Source organism: Excalfactoria chinensis, chromosome 2 (genome assembly GCF_039878825.1).
Source record: "Excalfactoria chinensis isolate bCotChi1 chromosome 2, bCotChi1.hap2, whole genome shotgun sequence".
NCBI lineage: Eukaryota > Metazoa > Chordata > Aves > Galliformes > Phasianidae > Excalfactoria > Excalfactoria chinensis.
The window spans coordinates 900,646-920,802 of NC_092826.1; the positions used below are offsets into that span (position 1 = coordinate 900,646).

Consider the following 20,157-nt stretch of genomic DNA (forward strand, 5'->3'; position numbering starts at 1 on the left):
TTAGCAGGGGTAGCGGGCTCTCCCGCCGTTGAAGCAGCCCAGGCCTCCGAAGCCGAAGCCGCCGGAGGAGATGGACACTCCCTGGGCGCTGAGGGCGCTGCCCACGGCAGCTGATGAGGAGGATCCGACGGCGGTGTTCTGGGGGAAGGAGCTGAGGATGGGTCCCGGCAGGGTGACCAGCACGGTGGAAGGCTGGATGACGACTTGGGAGTCCTGGCACTGCCTGACACAGGGCTCGTTGCAGCTGTTAGCCAGCGGGGTGGGTCCGCAGGGGCGGCAGAGGTCGTAGCAGGACATGGCTGTGGGGTGGAGGGTCCCTGGAAGAGAACGTGTTGAGGGAGCAGAGGGTGATGGGGGGGTCTGGGTGCAGAGGAGGGGTGGAGAGCTGGGTAAGATTGGTCAGTGGAAGAAAGGAGCAGGGTGCAGGCTCACCTGGAGGAGCACAGAGGAGAAGGTGTCAGGAGAAGGGTGTGAGGGAGTGAGGTGCAGGACCGGCTTTTATGCTGCTGTGTGAGTGCCCGAGGGCTTGGAGAGAGCCTCTGCGCATGGCAGCATTGTGCAGCGTGCAGCTCTTGCATGCCAAAAGTTGACCAGTCATGAGATGATGTGTTTGTGTTCTCCCACAACACTTCCTTTTCCTTTCCTTCTCTTGTGGTTGTGTTCCTTTGACCCTGTCGGCGCTGTTCAAGTGGGAATGGTATTTCAGTCAGTGCATGCTGAAAGTGTGAGTGGTGTTTATCAGGACTGAGGTCACCGCGTGGCTTTTGTGCGTGGTGGTTTGTGGCTCTGTCAGGTGGGTACCGCATCTCTTGGTGTCCTTAGTAAGCTGCTTCAGGCTTCCCAGCTGTGCCTGTTCTGCTTGATCCACTCAAATCCCATTCCCTCCTTCCCTGCTTTCATCCCACATATCTAGGCAGCCTTCAGCCTTACTTCCTATCCCTGGATATGCTGTACATGCTACTCTTTTTTCTCATGTCTTCATAAGGCCCTTTCAGTTGATCCTGTAAGGTCATGAGGGATGGGAATGTGTTTTGAGAAATGGAAGAGTCTCATCCCACTCTTGCCTTCAAGAAATGAAGAAGGAAGCCATGAGAAACTTCAAGCTTGTCGTCCTGATGTTAGTCACAAGCAAGGAGGTGTAAGGAAATCCTCCTAGAAAGCTGTGGGTCTACAAAGCCTCTGCAGTTCCTTCTACATTAATCTACTTAGTGGATGATGGGAAGCCGTGGCAGTTGAATGTCTTGCCTTTGGTCAAGGCATGGAGGCTTCCTCCCGTGACATGATCCCAGATGTGGATACTGAGGTGGACTTGAAAGTGGCTGAATGCCACAGTGGAGTGGGGTGTTGTGATTGTGTCAAGAGTTGGAAGTGAGACCAACACACTTCTACATCTGCATTAAAATGCTGGGTGGTGGTAGTGATCCCAGTGAGTTTGCGAATGCTGGAGATGGGAAGGAGCAGCTGATGCCCCAGGTGAACAGTCCCACCTTTTTGAGGGATGTGGGGAGGCTGGTTGGTGTGTCAGAGAGGGACATCCTAAAGCAGCAGAAGGGGTAAAGTGGCATCCTGAAGATGGGAAGCTGTAATATGGAGTCATGGAAATGAGAGGCTGGCAGCCAGGTTTCCAGAGGAGGGCCTGGTGTTGCTGTTGATGAGCAAAGTGATGGAGAGGCATCAGTGCAGCCTTGTGGCAAAAGAAGTCCCTGTTTGCCAGAAGGCCACTGGGAAGAGCATCATTAGCACAATGGAGGAAGTACTCTGAGTTCTGTTCAGCCCTGATAGATGCTGCTTGGCATTTGTGTTTCAGTTCTGCCATCTTGGATAGAAGAGAGTCATGGATACAGTGGAGCAATTCCAGTGCATGGCTTCCCCAGTGCTGATTGGCCTGGAGCCTCCTTAGGATGTGGAGAAGCTGAGAGAGCACGCAGTTTTGAACCAGGAATCAAGGGTGTTCTCGGCAAATCTTATCATTGTGTATAAATCCTGGATGTTAAGGGGAGGATGAAAAGGGAGCCAGCACCTTTGCATCACTGTCGGCTGGCAGGACAAAGGACAGTGGGCAGCACTGAATGTGGACTTTCCTTGGCTGAGAAAGGGAGCTCTTTCCATTGCGAGGAGGACAAGCAGTGGAACAGCTCACCCAGCAGAATCATTTGTGCAGTCCTTTGAGGCACTGAAGGTCTGACTGGATGTGTTCCTTGTCTGACAGCTCTACCTGAGTGTGCTTGAGCAGGGCAGTTGTTCTGCATGGTCACTGCAAGTTCCCTAAGAGGTAAATGATTCTGTGACTGTGCTTTGTTTGTCATGGAGGGAGAATTCTGCCGGGGTGTGCAGCCATGGAGAGGTGGTTTGAGAGGGCATGGGCAGAAGTACCTCGGTGTGCCCAGAATTGATTGTTCAACCACAGGTGTTGTGTGATGAGCTGGAAGCCCAGTTGATGCCCCAGCTGTCCTTGCCGGTACCATCCTTGTCAGGGGAGGTTATGGGTCCCATTTGGACCCGCCCTAAATGGCTCTTGAGCCGTGTCTTTGTAGTGGGAGAAGTGTGAAGGGCATTTGCTGAGTAAAGAAGGAGGAGAAACATGAGGATGCAATAGAAGAGAACTTTATTGAGGAAAATACATGAGAAGGAAGGAGCACCAAGAGAAAAAAGAAGCCATGTCTGCAAGTGCGTGTAGCATGACCATCAGCGTCCTTCCAGAGAAAGAAGAGGATTCAGAGAAGCAACACCTGAGTGCTTGAGGCGCCTTGCAGGGTGCAGGTGGTTGCTGTCATGCTGTGGGCGCAGGCCCTTAGCAGGGGTAGCGGGCTCTCCCGCCGTTGAAGCAGCCCAGGCCTCCGAAGCCGAAGCCGCCGGAGGAGATGGACACTCCCTGGGCGCTGAGGGCGCTGCCCACGGCAGCTGATGAGGAGGATCCGACGGCGGTGTTCTGGGGGAAGGAGCTGAGGATGGGTCCCGGCAGGGTGACCAGCACGGTGGAAGGCTGGATGACGACTTGGGAGTCCTGGCACTGCCTGACACAGGGCTCGTTGCAGCTGTTAGCCAGCGGGGTGGGTCCGCAGGGGCGGCAGAGGTCGTAGCAGGACATGGCTGTGGGGTGGAGGGTCCCTGGAAGAGAAGGAGTTGGGTGAGCGGGGGGTGTTGGGGGAGTCTGGGTGCAGAGGAGGGGTGGAGAGCTGGGTAAGATTGGTCAGTGGAAGAAAGGAGCAGGGTGCAGGCTCACCTGGAGGAGCACAGAGGAGAAGGTGTCAGGAGAAGGGTGTGAGGGAGCGAGGTGCAGGGCCGGCTTTTATGCTGCTGTGTGAGTGCCCGAGGGCTTGGAGAGAGCCTCTGCGCATGGCAGCATTGTGCAGCGTGCAGCTCTTGCATCACGTAGTGTTGCCAGTCATGGGTTGTGTGTTCTCCTTCCAGGAACTCTGCCTTTTCGTGTCCTTCTCTTGAGGTTGTGTCCTGTTGACAGCAGCGGCACCTTTCAAGTGAGAATATTGGAGGCCAAAGGAGCGATGTTGCATGTTCGTGTCATGGCACGTGGAAGCAGTGGCCAAACACAGAAGGGAGCTGTGTTGACAGTGAGGTCATTGCTTGGCACAAGTGCAATATGCTTTGTGTCTTTGTTGTTGGAGGAGTTGCCAGTTCCAAATATCCATGGAAGCCTGTTCTGGGCATTCTAGTTATTCTTGCTTTGAAATGAAGAAACTTCCTTTTCTGAGATGAACACCCATGTTGTTCACTAAGGGAACCTAATAGGTGTATTTTCTATGATCTTCAGCAAAGTTATTCATAGTCTTTTTTACCATATCCTTGGAGATATTCCCCAGCATATATCTAGGCAAATACATGATATGTGGAGTGAACTGGTGGCTTCCAAGCACAACTCAAAGACTTTTACTTGTTGTAAGGATGCCAGTCTGGTGTCAGATGCCCCAGTCTTCCAGTTTTGGAGCTTTTCTTTTCCATGTTTTACTAAGTGATCTGGATGCAGGATTCCGATGCATACAAAAGTTTGATATGACAATGACTATTGATGAGCAGTTGACTCTCAGTATTAGGGAGGCATTGGAGAGAGCTCTTGAGTGACCCAAGGACTGGGCCATCTCCAATGACATGAAGTTGAATGAGAGCAAGAGCTTGATTCAGAGCATGGTGTGCGGATACATAGGAGATATCCAGGTGTTTGGGGATGAGAGATTTAAGAGCAGCCCCACTGAAAGAGATCTGAAGGTTCTGGTTGATGTCAAGATGAGTCTGTTTCAGCTTTGTGCCCTTGCAGTCAGAAGGGCTGACCGCACCCTGGGGTGCATTGAGATGAGAAGTGCCAGTGGGAGAGAGTTGTGTTGTCCCCCTCTGCTCTGTGCTGGTGTGGACTTGCCTCAAGTACTGTGCTCAGCTTTGGCTTCAGCGGTACAAGACAAGGGGAAGGATGGCCCTACATGGCCCTATGCTGGCTGGGTAGCATTGCTGCATCCAATGGGATGAAGTTCAACAAGGCCAAATGCCTGGTCCGGCACATTGGCCCCAACACCTTGAGGCAATGCTACAGGATTGGGGCATTGCTTAGAAGACTGCGTAGAGGAAATGGACATGGGGGTATTGGATGATGCTTGACTGAACATGAGCCAGAAGCAAGGGTGCATAATAAACATGGCATTCTGGCTTCTACCAGAACTGGCGTAGTCAGCAGGGGCAGGGAAGTGATCATCCCTCTGTACTCTATACTGGTTAGGCCACAGCTTGAGTGCTGAGTCCAGTTTTCTGACCCTCAGTGCAAGAAAGACACTGGGGCCATGGAGTGTATTCAGAAAAGGGAAAAAAGCTGGTGAGGGGACTGGAGCAGAGGCCTGATGAGGAGTGTCTGAGGGAGCTGGGATGGTTCAGTGTGGAGGAGGCTCAGAGGAGACCTCATTCCTCTATAACACCCTGAAGGGAGCCTGTAGTGAGCTGGGCGTCGGCCTCTTCCCTCCTGTAACTGGTGATAGGACTAGAGAGAAAAGCTTCCAGCTGTGCCAGGGGAGGTTCAGGCTGGACGTTAGGAAACGAGACTTCTCTGAATACGTGGTCCGGCAGTGGAATGGGCTGCCCAGGGCGGCGGTGGAGTCACTGTCCATGGAGTTGTTCAAGGAATATTTGGATGTTGTGTAGAGGGACATGGTTCAGTGAGATCTGTTGGTGTTGGGTTGGTCTGGGTGATGCTGTGGGTCTTTTCCAGCCTTGGTGGTTCTATGATTCTATGACTGGATCTGACTGTGGACAGCCTGCTATTCCTGACTGGACTTCAGCAGTGCAATTGTACTATTTCACTTTCTTTATAATAGTGCAGATAATATGTGATGAAATATCTTCTATATGCTGCCCACCAGTGCTCTTGTTGGTCTCATGTTTGAGACACGAGATTTTGAGACCCTTTTGGACCCAAGGTGTTCATTTGTAGAGCCATGTCTTCCTAGTGGGTGAAGTGGAAAGAGCATTCAGCGAAGGTATGAAGAGGAGGACTCTGAGTCTGGCATGCATGAGAACTTTATTTTGAGAAACACACTGAAAGTAAGGATCCACTTGGTGGTCACCAGTGGAAGGAGCACGATTTTTAAAGTGTAAAGAAAGTGGAAAGTTATTGCGGTCAAGTTTCCCGACAGCATGGCCTGCATGCTTGTTCTGTGCCACAGAAAGAGGAGCCATGGATGCTGATGCCATGTGCTGCCATCAGTGGCACAGAGGAGCGTGGTGAGTGCACGAGGCACCTTGCAGGGTGCAGGTGGTTGCTGTCATGGTGTGGGCGCAGACCCTTAGCAGGGGTAGCGGGCTCTCCCGCCGTTGAAGCAGCCCAGGCCTCCGAAGCCGAAGCCGCCGGAGGAGATGGACACTCCCTGGGCGCTGAGGGCGCTGCCCACGGCAGCTGATGAGGAGGATCCGACAGCGGTGTTCTGGGGGAAGGAGCTGAGGATGGGTCCCGGCAGGGTGACCTGCACGGTGGAAGGCTGGATGACGACTTGGGAGTCCTGGCACTGCCTGACACAGGGCTCGTTGCAGCTGTTAGCCAGCGGGGTGGGTCCGCAGGGGCGGCAGAGGTCGTAGCAGGACATGGCTGTGGGGTGGAGGGTCCCTGGGAGAGAAGGAGTTGGGTGAGCGGAGGGTGTTGGGGGAGTCTGGGTGCAGAGGAGGGGTGGAGAGCTGGGTAAGATTGGTCAGTGGAAGAAAGGAGCAGGGTGCAGGCTCACCTGGAGGAGCACAGAGGAGAAGGTGTCAGGAGAAGGGTGTGAGGGAGCGAGGTGCAGGGCCGGCTTTTATGCTGCTGTGTGAGTGCCCGAGGGCTTGGAGAGAGCCTCTGCGCATGGCAGCATTGTGCAGCGTGCAGCTTTTGCATCACGTAGTGTTGCCAGTCATGGGTTGTGTGTTCTCCTTCCAGGAACTCTGCCTTTTCGTGTCTTTCCTTTGAGGACATTCCCCTTTGACAGCAGCGGCACCTTTCAAGTGAGAATATTGGAGGCCAAAGGTGACACGTTGCACCTTCATGTCATGGCACGCGGAAGTAGTGGCCCAAGCTCGGTAAAGGAGCAGTGTTGTCTGTGAGGTCATTGCTTGGCACATGTGCATTGTGGTTTGTGTCTTTGTTGTTGGAGGAGTTGCCAGTTCCAAGCATCTCTGGAAGCCTGATTTGGGCATTCTTATTATTGTGGTTCACAGATCTCAATGGCACTTCCTTTGATGAGGAGATTACCCATGTTGTTCACCACGGGAACCTTTTGTGCATCATTTCCATGAACTTCAGCAAAGTTCTTCATACTTCATTTCATGAACTTTGTCTGGAGAAAATGTCGAGAACTTACCTTGAGAAATAAGTGATATGTTATTTGAAGCTTTGGGTCAGAAATCCAGCTCAGTGACTTCTGTTAGATATGGTTATTCATCCAGGCCAGTCATGTAGGGGATTCCTGAGAGCTCCTTTTTTGGGTCTGTTCCTTCCGTGTTTTATAAATACCGGATTCTTTGAAATGCAGGATGCAGTACTCAGATGCATACAAACGAAGTAGACTGGAGATGACTGTAAGCAGAGGTGAGAAGCTGACTCTAAGTATTAGGGCGGCTGTGGAGAGATCTCTTGAGAGATGCGAGAGCTGGGCCATCACCAATGGCATGAAGTTGAATGAGAGCAAGAGCTTGATTTAGTTCCTGGAATGGGGATGCCAGGGAGCTATCTCGGAATTTGGGGTTGAGAGACTTAAGAGCAGCTCCACAAATGGAGATCAGGAGGTTCTGGTTGATGTCAAGATGAATCTGAGTCAGCAGTGAGCCCTGGCACTCAAAATGACGGACCGCAGCCTGTGGTGCATTGAGATGAGAACTGCCAGTGGGAGAGAGTAGGGTTGTCCCCCTCTGCTCTGTGCTGGTGTGGACTTGCCTCAAGTTCTGTGCTCAGCTTTGGCTTCAGCAGTACAAGACAAGGGGAAGGATGGCCCTACATCGCAGTCTACAAAGGCTGGGTAGATTTGCTGCATCCAATGGGATGAAGTTCAACAAGGCCAAGTGCCAGGTCCGGCACATTGGCCCCAACATCTTCAGCCAATGCTACAGGATTGAGGCAGAGTGCTTAGAAGACTGCATAGAGGAAATGGACATGGGGGTATTGGATGATGCTTGGCTGAACATGAGCCAGCAGCAAGGTTGCATAATAAACATGGCATTCTGGCTTCTACCAGAACTGGCGTAGTCAGCGGGGGCAGGGAAGTGATCATCCCTCTGTACTCCACCCTGGTTAGGCTGCAATTCCAGTGCTGAGTCCAGTTTTGTGACCCTGAGTGCAAGAAAGACACTGGAGCCATGGAGTGTATTCAGAAAAGGGAAAAAAGCTGGTGAGGGGTCTGGAGCAGAGGCCTGATGAGGAGCGTCTGAGGGAGCTGGGATGGTTCAGTCTGGAGAAGAGGAGGCTCAGGGGAGACCTCATTGCTCTATAACAACCTGAAGGGAGCTTGTAATGAGCTGGGGGTCGGTCTCTTCTCTCGTGTAACTGGTGATAGGACTGGAGAGAAAAGCTTCCAGCTGTGCCAGGGGAGGTTCAGGCTGGACGTTAGGAAACGAGACTTCTCTGAAACCGTGGTCCAACAGTGGAATGTGCTGCCCAGGGCGGTGGTGGAGTCACTGTCCATGGAGCAGTTCAAGGAATATTTGGATGTTGTGTAGAGGGTCATGGTTTAGTGAGATCTGTTGGTGTTGGGTTGGACTGGTTGATGCTGTGGGTCTTTTCCAGCCTTGGTGGCTCTATGATTCTATGACTGGATCTGATTGTGGACAACCTGCTATTCCTGATTGGACTTCAGCAGTGCAATTGTACTATTTGACTTTCTTTGTACAAGGGTGGATAACATTCTGCATAACAGCATAGATAATATGTGATGAGATAAATGCTATATGCTGGCCACCAGTGCTCTTGTTGGTAACATGTTTGAGACACGAGCTTTTGGGATCCTTTTGGACCCAATGTGTTTATTTGAAGAGCCGTGTCACTCTACTGCTTGAGGTGGAAAGAACATTAAGCATAGGAATGACGAAGAGGACCATGAGGCTGGCATGCATGAGAACTTTATTTTGAGAAACACCCTTAAAGGAAGGATCCACTTGGTGATCACCAGTGGAAGGAGCACAATTTCAAGTGCAAAGAAAGAAGAAAGTTACTGCTGATAAGATCCAGACAGCATGGCCTGCTTGCTTGTTTTCTGCCTTGAGAAGAGGAGCCATGGCTGCTGATGCCATGTGCTGCCATCAGTGGCACAGAGGAGTATCCTGAGTGCTTGAGGCGCCTTGCAGGGTGCAGGTGGTTGCTGTCATGGTGTGGGTGCAGGCCCTTAGCAGGGGTAGCGGGCTCTCCCGCCGTTGAAGCAGCCCAGGCCTCCGAAGCCGAAGCCGCCGGAGGAGATGGACACTCCCTGGGCGCTGAGGGCGCTGCCCACGGCAGCTGATGAGGAGGATCCGACGGCGGTGTTCTGGGGGAAGGAGCTGAGGATGGGTCCCGGCAGGGTGACCAGCACGGTGGAAGGCTGGATGACGACTTGGGAGTCCTGGCACTGCCTGACACAGGGCTCGTTGCAGCTGTTAGCCAGCGGGGTGGGTCCGCAGGGGCGGCAGAGGTCGTAGCAGGACATGGCTGTGGGGTGGAGGGTCACTGGAAGAGAAGGAGTTGGGTGAGCGGGGGGTGATGGGGGAGTCTGGGTGCAGAGGAGGGGTGGAGAGCTGGGTAAGATTGGTCAGTGGAAGAAAGGAGCAGGGTGCAGGCTCACCTGGAGGAGCACAGAGGAGAAGGTGTCAGGAGAAGGGTGTGAGGGAGCGAGGTGCAGGGCCGGCTTTTATGCTGCTGTGTGAGTGCCTGAGGGCTTGGAGAGAGCCTCTGCGCATGGCAGCATTGTGCAGCGTGCAGCTCTTGCATGCCAAAAGGTGACCAGTCATGAGATGATGTGTTTGTGTCTTCCCACAACACTTCCTTTTTCTTTCCTTCTCTTGTGGTTGTGTTCCTTTGACCCGGTCAGCATTTTTGAGTCTGACTGTTGTTATGAGGAAGGTGCACGCCATGGAAGTGTAAGGAAGGATTTCCAAAGCTTTGGAGGAGTGATGGGTTCTCCTTAGTGATGCCATCCTGTGCTACTCATGCTGTCGTGTTTGTGTTTGCTCTGTGAGGTGCAGACCCCGTTCCTGGCATCCTTTGAGGGCTGTTCTGTGATTCTCAGGTGTGTTTGCCTTCAGACGCTGCTGGTTGCACTGCACTGCACTCCCTGTCTGCCTTCCACTGCATTTGCTTTCCTTGAGCTCAGCTGTTGTCTTCTGCCCTGGGTGTGTTGTGTCAACATCTTAGCTCCCCTTTTGCTTCAAAAGCTGTGTTTTGAAGACAGGAGGCAGCCTGCTTTGTGCAGTTCCAGTTTTGGACCTTTCATGGTGGTTTTAGTAGATTCAGACAGAGGAGGGCAATGTGTGGAGTTGAGATTTTGGGGTCCTTTATTGGTTTGGGTGTTAATGGGTTATGGAGCCGTGAGCCACTTCATGACGTGGTCAAACACAGAGCGTTAGAGTGCATGGCATGCCCTGGTTCAGCTGAGGCGAGTGCTTTGTGGTTTGGTGCTGAGGTGAGCAGCCCTTCAATTGCTGAGGAAGATGCAGCAAAGGAGAAAGAGGGGCTGTTCAACTGGATGTGCCTGAGTGTGTGAGGCCTGCTGGGTGTCAGCCAGGAGCGCTGAGGGAGCTGTGTGGCGTGGGTGCAGAGGAGGGACACAGAGAAGAGCACAGGGCTGGAGCAGCTCTGCTGTGATGGAAGGCTGATGGAGTTGGGCTTGTTCAGCCTGGAGAAGAGTTGGCTTCAGAGAGACCTCGCTGTGGCCTTCCAGTACTTGAAGGGAGCTTACAGGCAGGAGTGGATCCAGCTTTTTACATGGTCTGATAGCGATGGGAGATTTTAAAAGGAAGAGGAGAAATTTGGTTTAGATGTATAGAAGAGATTCTTGACTGAGGCGGTGGTGAGGTGTTGTTACAGGCTGCCCATTTACCTTGTGGATCCTTCATCTTCAGAGGCATACAAAGCCTGCTTGGATGGAACCCTGGTCAGCATGATCCTGGGCGGGGGCATCAGCACACAAAAGCGATGATGGTTAAGATCTTTTCCTACCTTAACCCTTGTGTCATACTGTAATTGTGTGTTTTAAGACTGTCTCCTATGCTAGAAGCTTATCTAGAAGTTGAGCCAGTGTGGGTTGGACTAGTGGAAAGCAATGTGGACTGAGAGCAGATGGCTGAAGGACTGGGCCCAGATTCTGGTGATGGAAGCACCAAGAGTAGTTGGAGGCAAGTCCCTCATGCTTACCCCAAAGTGTATTGGTATGGATCCCCTCTGAGTGCTGCAAGCTGCTCTTCCATCAGGCGGTGTTGCTTGTCATGTGGTATGTGTTGTTCTTCCAGCAGCTCTGCCTTTTGGCATCCTTTTGGTTTTGCACCGACGGCACCTTTCAAGTGAGTGCAGTGGAAGCCAAAGGAGCCGTGTTGCACCTTGGTGTCATGGCACGCAGAAGTAGTGGCTGAAGCCCAGAAAGGGAGCAGTGCTGACAGTGAGGTCATCGCTTGGCACTTGTGCAATATGGTTTGTGCCTTTGTTGTTGGGGCAGCTGCCAGATCCAAATATTCATGGAAGCCTGGACTGGTCATCCTAGGTATTCTTGCTTGGAAACGTTGGCAGTTCCTCTTCTGAGATGAACAGCTGTGTTTTTCACTAAGGCAACCAAATAGTCATAATTTCTTTGATCTTCAGCAAAATTATTCAAAGTGTTTTTCATGGTATCCTTCTCGAGAAATTCCCCAGCATATATCTCAGCAAATACATGATATGTGGAGTGAACTGTTGGCTTCCAAGCCCAACTCAAAGACTTTCACTTGTAGTTATATCAGACGGGACAACCAGTCAGGTTCCAGATTCCCCAGTCTTCCAGTTTTGGACCTGCCCTCTTCCATGTTGTACTAAATGATCTGGATACATGACTTAAATGCATACAAAATAAGAAGTCTGTGTATGATACTGACTATTGATGAGCAACAGATTAGGAAGGCCTTGGAGGGAGCTCTTGGGGGACCAGAGGACTGGGCCATTACCAATGTCATGAAGCTGAATGAGAGCAAGAGCTTGATTCTGCACCTGGTATGGGGGTACCTCAGAGATATCTGGATATTTGTGGGGGAGAGACTTCAGTGCAACCCCACTGAAAGAAACTGGGAGGTTCTGGTTGAAGTCATGTTGAGTCTGAGTCAGCAGTGTGCCTGGCAGCCAGAAGGGCTGACCGTACCCTGGGGTGCTTCAAGATGAGAACTGCCAGTGGGAGAGTTGTGTTGTACCACTCTGCTCTGTGCTGGTGCGGCCTCACCCCAAGTACTGTGCTCAGCTTTGGCTTCAGCGGTACAAGGCAAGGAGAAGGATGGCCCTACATAACAGTCTACACAGGCTGGATAGCGGGGCTGCAGCCAATGGTTTGAAGTTCAATAATAGCTAGTGCTGGGTTCTGCACTTTGGCCTCAGCATCCTCAGGCAATGCTGCAGGCGTGGGGCAGATGGGATGGAATACTGCATGGAGGGAATGGACCTGGGTGTATTGGCTGATGCTTGACTGAAGTTGAGCGAGCAACATGCCTGTATATCCAAGAAGGCATCCTGGCTTGTATCAGAACTAGCATTGTCAGTGGGAGCAGGGAAGACATCATCCTTCTGTTTGCTACCCCGAGGTTGCTGCAACTCGAGTGCTGTGTCCAGTCCTGGGCCCATTAAAGAAAGAAAGACATTGAGGTCCTGGAGTGTGTTCAGAGAAGGACAGCAAAGCTGGTGAGGGGTCTGGAGCACAGGCCGTATGAAGAGCAGCTAAAGGAGCTGGGATGGTTCAGTGTGGAGAAGTGGAGGCTCAGGGAAGACCTGATTGCGCTCCATAACTACCTGAAGGGAGGTTGTAGTGAGCTGGGGGTCAGCATCTTCTCTCCTGTAACTGGTGATAGGACTAGAAGGAATTGTTTCAAGCTGAGCCAAGGGAGGTTCAGGCTGGATGTTAGGATGCTTGGACTAGATGATCTTGTAGGTCCTTTCCAACTTTGTGATTCTATGACTCTATGAAATACTGCTTCTCTGAAAGAATGGTCAGGCAGTAGAATGACCTGCTGAGGGAGGTGGTGGAGTCACCAACCCTCGAGGTATTCAAGGAACATTTGGATGCTGTGTTGAGGGACATGGTTTAGTCAGATCTATTGGTGTTGGGTTGGACTGGTTGATGCTGTGGGTCTTTTCCAACCCTGGTGATTCCATCATTCTATGACTCTATGAATGGATCTAGTTCAGGACAGCCTGCTATTCCAGACTGGGTTTTAGCAATGCAATTGTACTCTTTGACTTGATTTGTTCAAGTGTAGAAAATATGTGTTGAGATGAATGCTGTCTGGTAGCCACCAGCGCTCTTGTTGGTGATGTAGTTGTGAGAGGATCTTTTGGGGCCCTTCTGGACCTAAGCGTTCATTTCTAGAGCTGTATCTTTGTAGTGGGTGAAGGGGAATGTGCATTAGGCAAAGGAATGAAGAGGAGGAATCTGAGTCTGGCATGCACGAGAACTTTATTGAGGAAAATACATGAAAAGGAAGGATCCACTTTGAGATCACAAGTGGAAAAGACACAATTTCAAGTGGAAAGAAAGAGGAAAGGTACTGCACTCGTTTTCCCAGGCAGCATGGGCTGATGTTGTTCCATGTTTCCCTGCTTTGTGCCATGAGAAGCGGAGCCCTGGCTGCTGATGCCATGTGCTGCCATCACTGACTCAGAGGAGCATCCAGAGTGCTTGAGGTGCCTTGCAGGGTGCAGGTGGTTGCTGTCATGGTGTGGGCGCAGGCCCTTAGCAGGGGTAGCGGGCTCTCCCGCCGTTGAAGCAGCCCAGGCCTCCGAAGCCGAAGCCGCCGGAGGAGATGGACACTCCCTGGGCGCTGAGGGCGCTGCCCACGGCAGCTGATGAGGAGGATCCGACCGCGGTGTTCTGGGGGAAGGAGCTGAGGATGGGTCCCGGCAGGGTGACCAGCACGGCGGGAGGCTGGATGACGACTTGGGAGTCCTGGCACTGCCTGACACAGGGCTCGTTGCAGCTGTTAGCCAGCGGGGTGGGTCCGCAGGGGCGGCAGAGGTCGTAGCAGGACATGGCTGTGGGGTGGAGGGTCCCTGGAAGAGAAGGAGTTGGGTGAGCAGAGGGTGATGGGGGAGTCTGGGTGCAGAGGAGGGGTGGAGAGCTGGGTAAGATTGGTCAGTGGAAGAAAGGAGCAGGGTGCAGGCTCACCTGGAGGAGCACAGAGAAGAAGGTGTCAGGAGAAGGGTGTGAGGGAGCGAGGTGCAGGGCCGGCTTTTATGCTGCTGTGTGAGTGCCCGAGGGCTTGGAGAGAGCCTCTGCGCATGGCAGCATTGTGCAGCGTGCAGCTCTTGCATCACGTAGTGTTGCCAGTCATGGGTTGTGTGTTCTGCTTCCAGGAACTCTGCCTTTTTGCTTTTCCTTTGTGGACATTCCCCTTTGACAGCAGCGGCACCTTTCAAGTGAGAATAGTGGAGGGCAAAGGTGCCACGTTGCACCTTCATGTCATGGCACGCGGAAGTAGTGGCCCAAGCTCAGTAAAGGTGCAGTGTTGTCCGTGAGGTCATTGCTTGGCACACGTGCAGTATCGTTTGTGTCGTTGTTGTTGGAGGAGTTGCCAGTTCCAAGCATCTCTGGAAGCCTGATTTGGGCATTCTTATTATTGTGGTTCACAGATCTCAATGGCACTTCCTTTGATGAGATGATTACCCATGTTGTTCACCACGGGAACCTTTTGTGCATCATTTCCATGAACTTCAGCAAAGTTCTTCCTACTGTATTTCATGAAATTCTTCTGGAGAAAATGTCAAGAACTTACCTTGAGAAATATGTGATATGTTGGGTGAAGCCTTGGGTCAGAAATCCAGCTCAGTGACTTCTGTTAGATATGGTCAGTCATCCAGGCTAGTCAGGTAGGGTATTCCTGAGAGCTCCTTTTTTGGGCCTGTTCCTTCCGTGTTTTAGAAAATGCCGGATTCTTTGAAATGCAGGATGCAGGACTCGGATGCATACAAACGAAGTAGATTGGAGATGAGTGTAAGCAGAGGTGAGAAGCTGACTCTCAGTATTAGGGCGGCTGTGGAGAGATCTCTTGAGAGATGCGAGAGCTGGGCCATCACCAATGGCATGAAGCTGAATGAGAGCAAGAGCCTGATTTAGTTCCTGGAATGGGGATGCCAGGGAGCTCTCTCAGTATTTGGGGTTGAGAGACTTAAGAGCAGCTCCACAGATGGAGATCAGGAGGTTCTGGTTGATGACAAGATGAATCTGAGTCAGCAGTGAGCCCTGGCACTCAAAATGACGGACCGCAGCCTGTGGTGCATTGAGATGAGAACTGCCAGTGGGAGAGAGTAGGGTTGTCCCACTCTGCTCTGTGCTGGTGTGCCCTCACCCCAAGTACCGTGCTCAGCTTTGGCTTCAGAAGTACAAGATAGCTGGGCAGAGGCCAATGAGATGAAGTGCAACAAGTCCAAGTGCCAGGTCTGGCACATTGACCACAGCACCTCCAGGCAATGCTACAGGATTGGGGCAGAGTGGCTGGAAGTCTGCATAGAGGAAATGGAGCTGGGGGTATTGTTTGATGCTCGACCGAACATGAGCTAGCACTGTGCCCGTATAACCATGATGGAATCCTGGCTTTTATCAGAACTAGTGTTGCCAGCAGGAGAAGTGAAGTCATAATCCCTCTGTACACCACCCTGGTGAGGCCGCACGTTGAGTGCTGTGTCCCGTTTTGGGCCCCTCAATGCAGGAAAGACATTGAGGCCCTGCGGCATGTTCAGAGAAGGGCAACAAAGCTGGTGAAGGGTCTGGAGCAGAGTCCTGATGAGGAGTGTCTGAGGGAGCTGGGATGGTTCAGTCTGGAGAAGAGGAGGCTCAGGGGAGACCTGATTGCTCTCTATAACTACCTGAAGGGAGGTTGTAGTGAGCTAAGCATTGGCCTCTTCTCTCATGTAACTGGTGATGGGACTTGAGGGAATGGCTTCAAGCTGCACCAGGGGAGGTTCAGGCTGGACATTAGGACGGTTGGACTAGATGACCTTGTAGGTCCTTTCCAACTTTGTGATTCTATGACTATGAAATACTACTTCACTGAAAGAATGGTCAGGCAGTGGAATGGGCTGCCCAGGAATGTGGTGGAGTCACCAATACTGGAGGTATTCAAGGAACATTTGGATGTTGTGTTGAGGGACATGGTTTACTGAGTTCTGTTGGTGTTGGGTTGGACTGGGTGATGCTGTGGGTGTTTTCCAACCTTGGTGATTCTATGATTCTATGAATCTATGAATGGATCTGGTTCAGGATAGCCAGCTACTCCAGACTGGACTTTAGCAATGCAATTATACTCTTTGACTTGATTTGTTCTAGAGTAGATAATATGTGTTGAGATGAATGCTGTCTGGTAGCCACAAACACTCCTGTTGGTGACGTGGTTGTGCCGGGATCTTTTGGGGCCATTTTGGACCCAGGGTATTCATTTCTAGAGCTGTATCTTTGTAGTGGGTGAAGGGGAATGTGCATAAGGCAAAGGAATGAAGAGGAGGAATCTGAGGCTGGCATGCATGAGAACTTTATTGAGGAAAATACATGAAAAGGAAGGATCCACTTTGAGATCACAAGTGGAAAAGGCTCAATTTCAAGTGGAAAGAGAGAGGAAAGGCACTGCACTCCTGATCCCAGGCAGCATGGACTGATGTTGTATCATAGTTCTCTGTTTTGTGCCATGAGAAGCGGAGCCATGGCTGCTGATGCCATGTGCTGCCATTAGTGGCACAGAGGAGCATCCTGAGTGCTTGAGGCGCCTTGCAGGGTGCAGGTGGTTGCTGTCATGGTGTGGGCGCAGGCCCTTAGCAGGGGTAGCGGGCTCTCCCGCCGTTGAAGCAGCCCAGGCCTCCGAAGCCGAAGCCGCCGGAGGAGATGGACACTCCCTGGGCGCTGAGGGCGCTGCCCACGGCAGCTGATGAGGAGGATCCGACGGCGGTGTTCTGGGGGAAGGAGCTGAGGATGGGTCCCGGCAGGGTGACCAGCACGGTGGAAGGCTGGATGACGACTTGGGAGTCCTGGCACTGCCTGACACAGGGCTCGTTGCAGCTGTTAGCCAGCGGGGTGGGTCCGCAGGGGCGGCAGAGGTCGTAGCAGGACATGGCTGTGGGGTGGAGGGTCCCTGGGAGAGAAGGAGTTGGGTGAGCGGAGGGTGATGGGGGAGTCTGGGGGCCTAGGATGGGTGCAGAGCTGGGTAAGATTGGTCAGTGGAAGAAAGGAGCAGGGTGCAGGCTCACCTGGAGGAGGACAGTGGAGAAGGTGTCAAGAGAAGGGTGTGAGGGAGTGAGGTGCAGGGCCGGCTTTTATGCTGCTGTGTGAGTGCCCGAGGGCTTGGAGAGAGCCTCTGCGCATGGCAGCATTGTGCAGAGAGCTGCTGTTGCGTGCCAGAGCCCGGTCAGTCATGAGGTGGGGTGTGTTTGCCTTCCCTAAATGCTCCCTTCTCATTTCTCTGTGTGGTGTTTGTGTTCCTTTGACCCTGTCGGCAGTTTTTAAGTGAGAGTGGCTGCTTTGGTGGCCTTCCAGAGAAGTCGTGTCTCATGGGGGGGGTTGGAAGGTGCATCTAAAGCATGGGAGAGGTTTGGATCAAGGGATGAGGTCACGGCACAGCACTTATGTTGTGTGGTTTGTGACTGCATTGTGTGGTGGGGACCCCATTTCCAGGCACCCTTGGAAGGCAGCTCTGGTCTTCCTGGCTGTGTTTGGCATCAGACCCTGTCACATGCATCGTATTTCTTGACTGACTGCCTTCATCCCAGTTCCATTTCCATGCACTTCACCCCTCACTTTCCCATTGGGTGTGCTACATTGATATCTTTGTTCCCTTTGTGCTTTTAAGGTTTTAATTGGGAATGGAGTTACTGCGTGTTTGGTGTAGTTACAGCTGAGGTCCATCTATGGGGATTGTAGCTCACGGAGGCTGAGGAGCGCTGTCTGTGTGAGCAGGCCGCAGTCCTCTCTGGCCTGGGTGAAAGGCAACAGTCCCTGAGCTGGAGGGGAGTGTGTTGGTCTGGAAGGCTGAAGCAGAGCTTCATTGAAGATCAGTGTTGAGTTGAGTGTGAATGGAATAAGCTATTATTTCTCTGCATAGGCTTTGGTAGTTACAAGAAGGAACTGGAGATTCCATAGAGAAAGGAGAAGCATGCATGCTGCATGGGCATGCAGTGATGAGCCTCTCCATGCCATGTGGTCAAGGGCACAGCTGAGGAGTGCAGCCTGTTCAGCCTGGAGAAGAGTTGGCTCCAGGGAGACCCCGCTGTGGCCTTCCAGTACTTGAAGGGAGCTTACAGACAAGAGTGGATCCAGCTTTTTACATGGTCTGATTGAGATGGGATATTTTAACAGGAAGAGGAGAAATTTGGTTTAGATGTAAGGAAGGAATTCTTGACTCAGGCAGTGTTAAGGCTCTGTCACAGGCTGTCCTGTCAACTCGTGGGTTCTTCATCCTTGGTGGAGTTCAAGGACGGGCCCTGGTCAGCATGACTCAGTGGTGGGCCATCCGCCCAGAGAAGGGATAATGGTTACGAGTCCTTCCAACCTTCACAGTTCCATACTACTCTATTTGTATTATTTGATATGCCATACTCATCCAGAAGCTGAGCCAGTATGGCGTCGACAAGTAGAGATCATGGTGAACTGAAAGCAGCTGGCTGAAAGGCCGGGGTCCAGAGCCTCATGATGAGGGTACCAGGTGTACTTGGAGGCAAGTTCCTCACGCTTACCCCATGGTGGACTCTTATGGATCCTGTCTCAGTGCTGCGAGCTACTCTTGTGTCACGTAATGTCACACGTCATGTGGTATGTGTTGTTCTTCCAGCAGCTCTGCCTTTTTGCATCCTATTCTTGATGACGTGTCCATTTGGCACTGGTGACACGTTCCAAGTCCTGGATGCAGAAGGAGCCAATATGAGCATTCATGTCAGGACACGTGCAAGGAATGGCCAAAGACTCCCAAAGGAGCAGTGTTGACAGTGAGGTTGTGTCTTGGCACTTGTGCAATAGGCTTTGTGTTTTTGGTGCTAGACAAAGCCTGGTGTGGGCATTCTAGGTATTCTGGTTTTGAAATGATGGCACTTCCTTTTCTGAGGCCAATACCCATATTGTTCATTAAGGGAAATGAACAGGCGTAATTTCTATGGTCTTCAGCAAAGTTATTCATGGTGTTTTTCACCATTTCCTTCTAGTGAAATTATCTAGCATGTATGTAGGCAGAGACATAATGCGTTGAGTGAACTGGTGCACTGGAAGTCTGTATCAACAGCTTTAGTTAGAAGTGGTTCTGTCAGGCTGGTGGCCAGTCAGGTGTTGGATTGCTCTGAGCTGGATTTTTGGGCTGTTCTCTCCCATGTTTTGCTGCATGATCTGAATGCAGGACTTGAATTTACAGAGATTAACAGGTTTGTAGTTGACAGTATATGACAGTAACTATGAAGAAGCAATTGCCCCTCTCAGTATTAGGGAGGCCTTGGAGAGAGCTCTTGAGAGACCATTGGGCTGGGCTATCGCCAACGACATGAAGTTGACCAAGAGGATGTGGATTCTGTACCTGGTTCCAGAATGCCCTGGACATCTGGGGATCTGAAGAGAATAGACTTCAAAGCAGCTCCTCCAAAAGAGCTCTGGAGTTTCTGGCTGATGTCAGGTTGGATCTGAGTCATTGCTGAGTCAGTCCCAGAAGTGCTGACCATTCCCTGTTGTATATCGGGCCCAGCGCTGCTAGCAGAAGAGGGAAGGGATTGTCCCACTCTTCTCTGTGCTGCTCCAGCTTCACCTCAATTCTTGTTTTGACTTGAACGTTGTAAGACAGATGTGAAACTCTTGTCTAGAGTCCTAAGGAGGGATACAAAGAGTTTTTAAGGTCTGACGGAACCAGAGTTCCTTGGTTTGTTGAGGAAAGCGGAGACTGATGGCATCCCTAATAGTGGCCTGCAGCTCGTCACAGGGGAGAGGTAGGGCAGCTCTGCTGTCTGTGGACTGGAACAGGTCCTGTGGGAATAGCATGGAGCTGCATCAGGGGAGGTCAGGTGGGAAGTTAGGGAAAGGTTATGCAACCGAGCCAGACATGAAGATGAAACTGATAAAAGATTCTGTGACCATGTTTGTTCTAAAGATGAGAGAATCTTGCCTGTGATGAAAAGGAATCTTCTTCCCATCAAAGCTTATGTTGGTGACATGGTTGCAAGAGGAGGTCTTAGGGCCCTTTTGTGGCACACATGATGGTTTCTAGAGCCATGTCTCTATAGTGGGTGAAGTGGGAATGGAATTGTGCGAAGGAATGAAGAGGAGGAATCTGAGTCTGGCATGCATGAGAACTTTATTGAGAGAAACACTCTGAAAGGAAGGATCCACTTGGTGATCACCAGTGGAAGGAGCACAATTTCAAGTGCAAAGAAAGAAGAAAGTTAAAGTGGTCCTGTTCCCAGAGAACATGGGCTGGTGTTGTTTCATGGTTCTCTGCTTTGTGCCATGAAAGGAGGAGCCATGGCTGCTGATGCCATGTGCTGCCATCATTGAC

At 51.7% G+C, this 20,157-nt stretch overlaps 1 protein-coding gene and 5 pseudogenes across 1 annotated transcript; all 6 read right to left on the minus strand.

The window, feature by feature from the left end:
- On the minus strand, nt 1-556 carry LOC140248356 (feather keratin 1-like; annotated as a pseudogene).
- A 2,235-nt stretch (nt 557-2,791) lies between these two features.
- LOC140248324 (feather keratin 1-like) lies at nt 2,792-3,347 on the minus strand (annotated as a pseudogene).
- Nucleotides 3,348-5,780: 2,433 nt separating this feature from the next.
- LOC140248975 (feather keratin 1-like) lies at nt 5,781-6,336 on the minus strand (annotated as a pseudogene).
- Nucleotides 6,337-8,834: 2,498 nt separating this feature from the next.
- Nucleotides 8,835-9,390, minus strand: LOC140248316 (feather keratin 1-like; annotated as a pseudogene).
- A 3,992-nt stretch (nt 9,391-13,382) lies between these two features.
- LOC140248703 (feather keratin 1-like) lies at nt 13,383-13,938 on the minus strand (annotated as a pseudogene).
- A 2,512-nt stretch (nt 13,939-16,450) lies between these two features.
- LOC140248402 (feather keratin 1-like) lies at nt 16,451-16,747 on the minus strand. Its single transcript, XM_072329100.1, has one exon. The coding sequence runs from the start codon at nt 16,745-16,747 to the stop codon at nt 16,451-16,453; it is 297 nt and encodes a 98-aa protein (XP_072185201.1).
- Nucleotides 16,748-20,157: the final 3,410 nt, after the last annotated feature.

Coding starts and splice junctions, on each gene's coding strand:
- LOC140248402 (XM_072329100.1), bottom strand. CDS start 16,747: ATGTCCTGCTACGACCTCTGCCGCCCCTGCGGACCCACCCCGCTGGCT.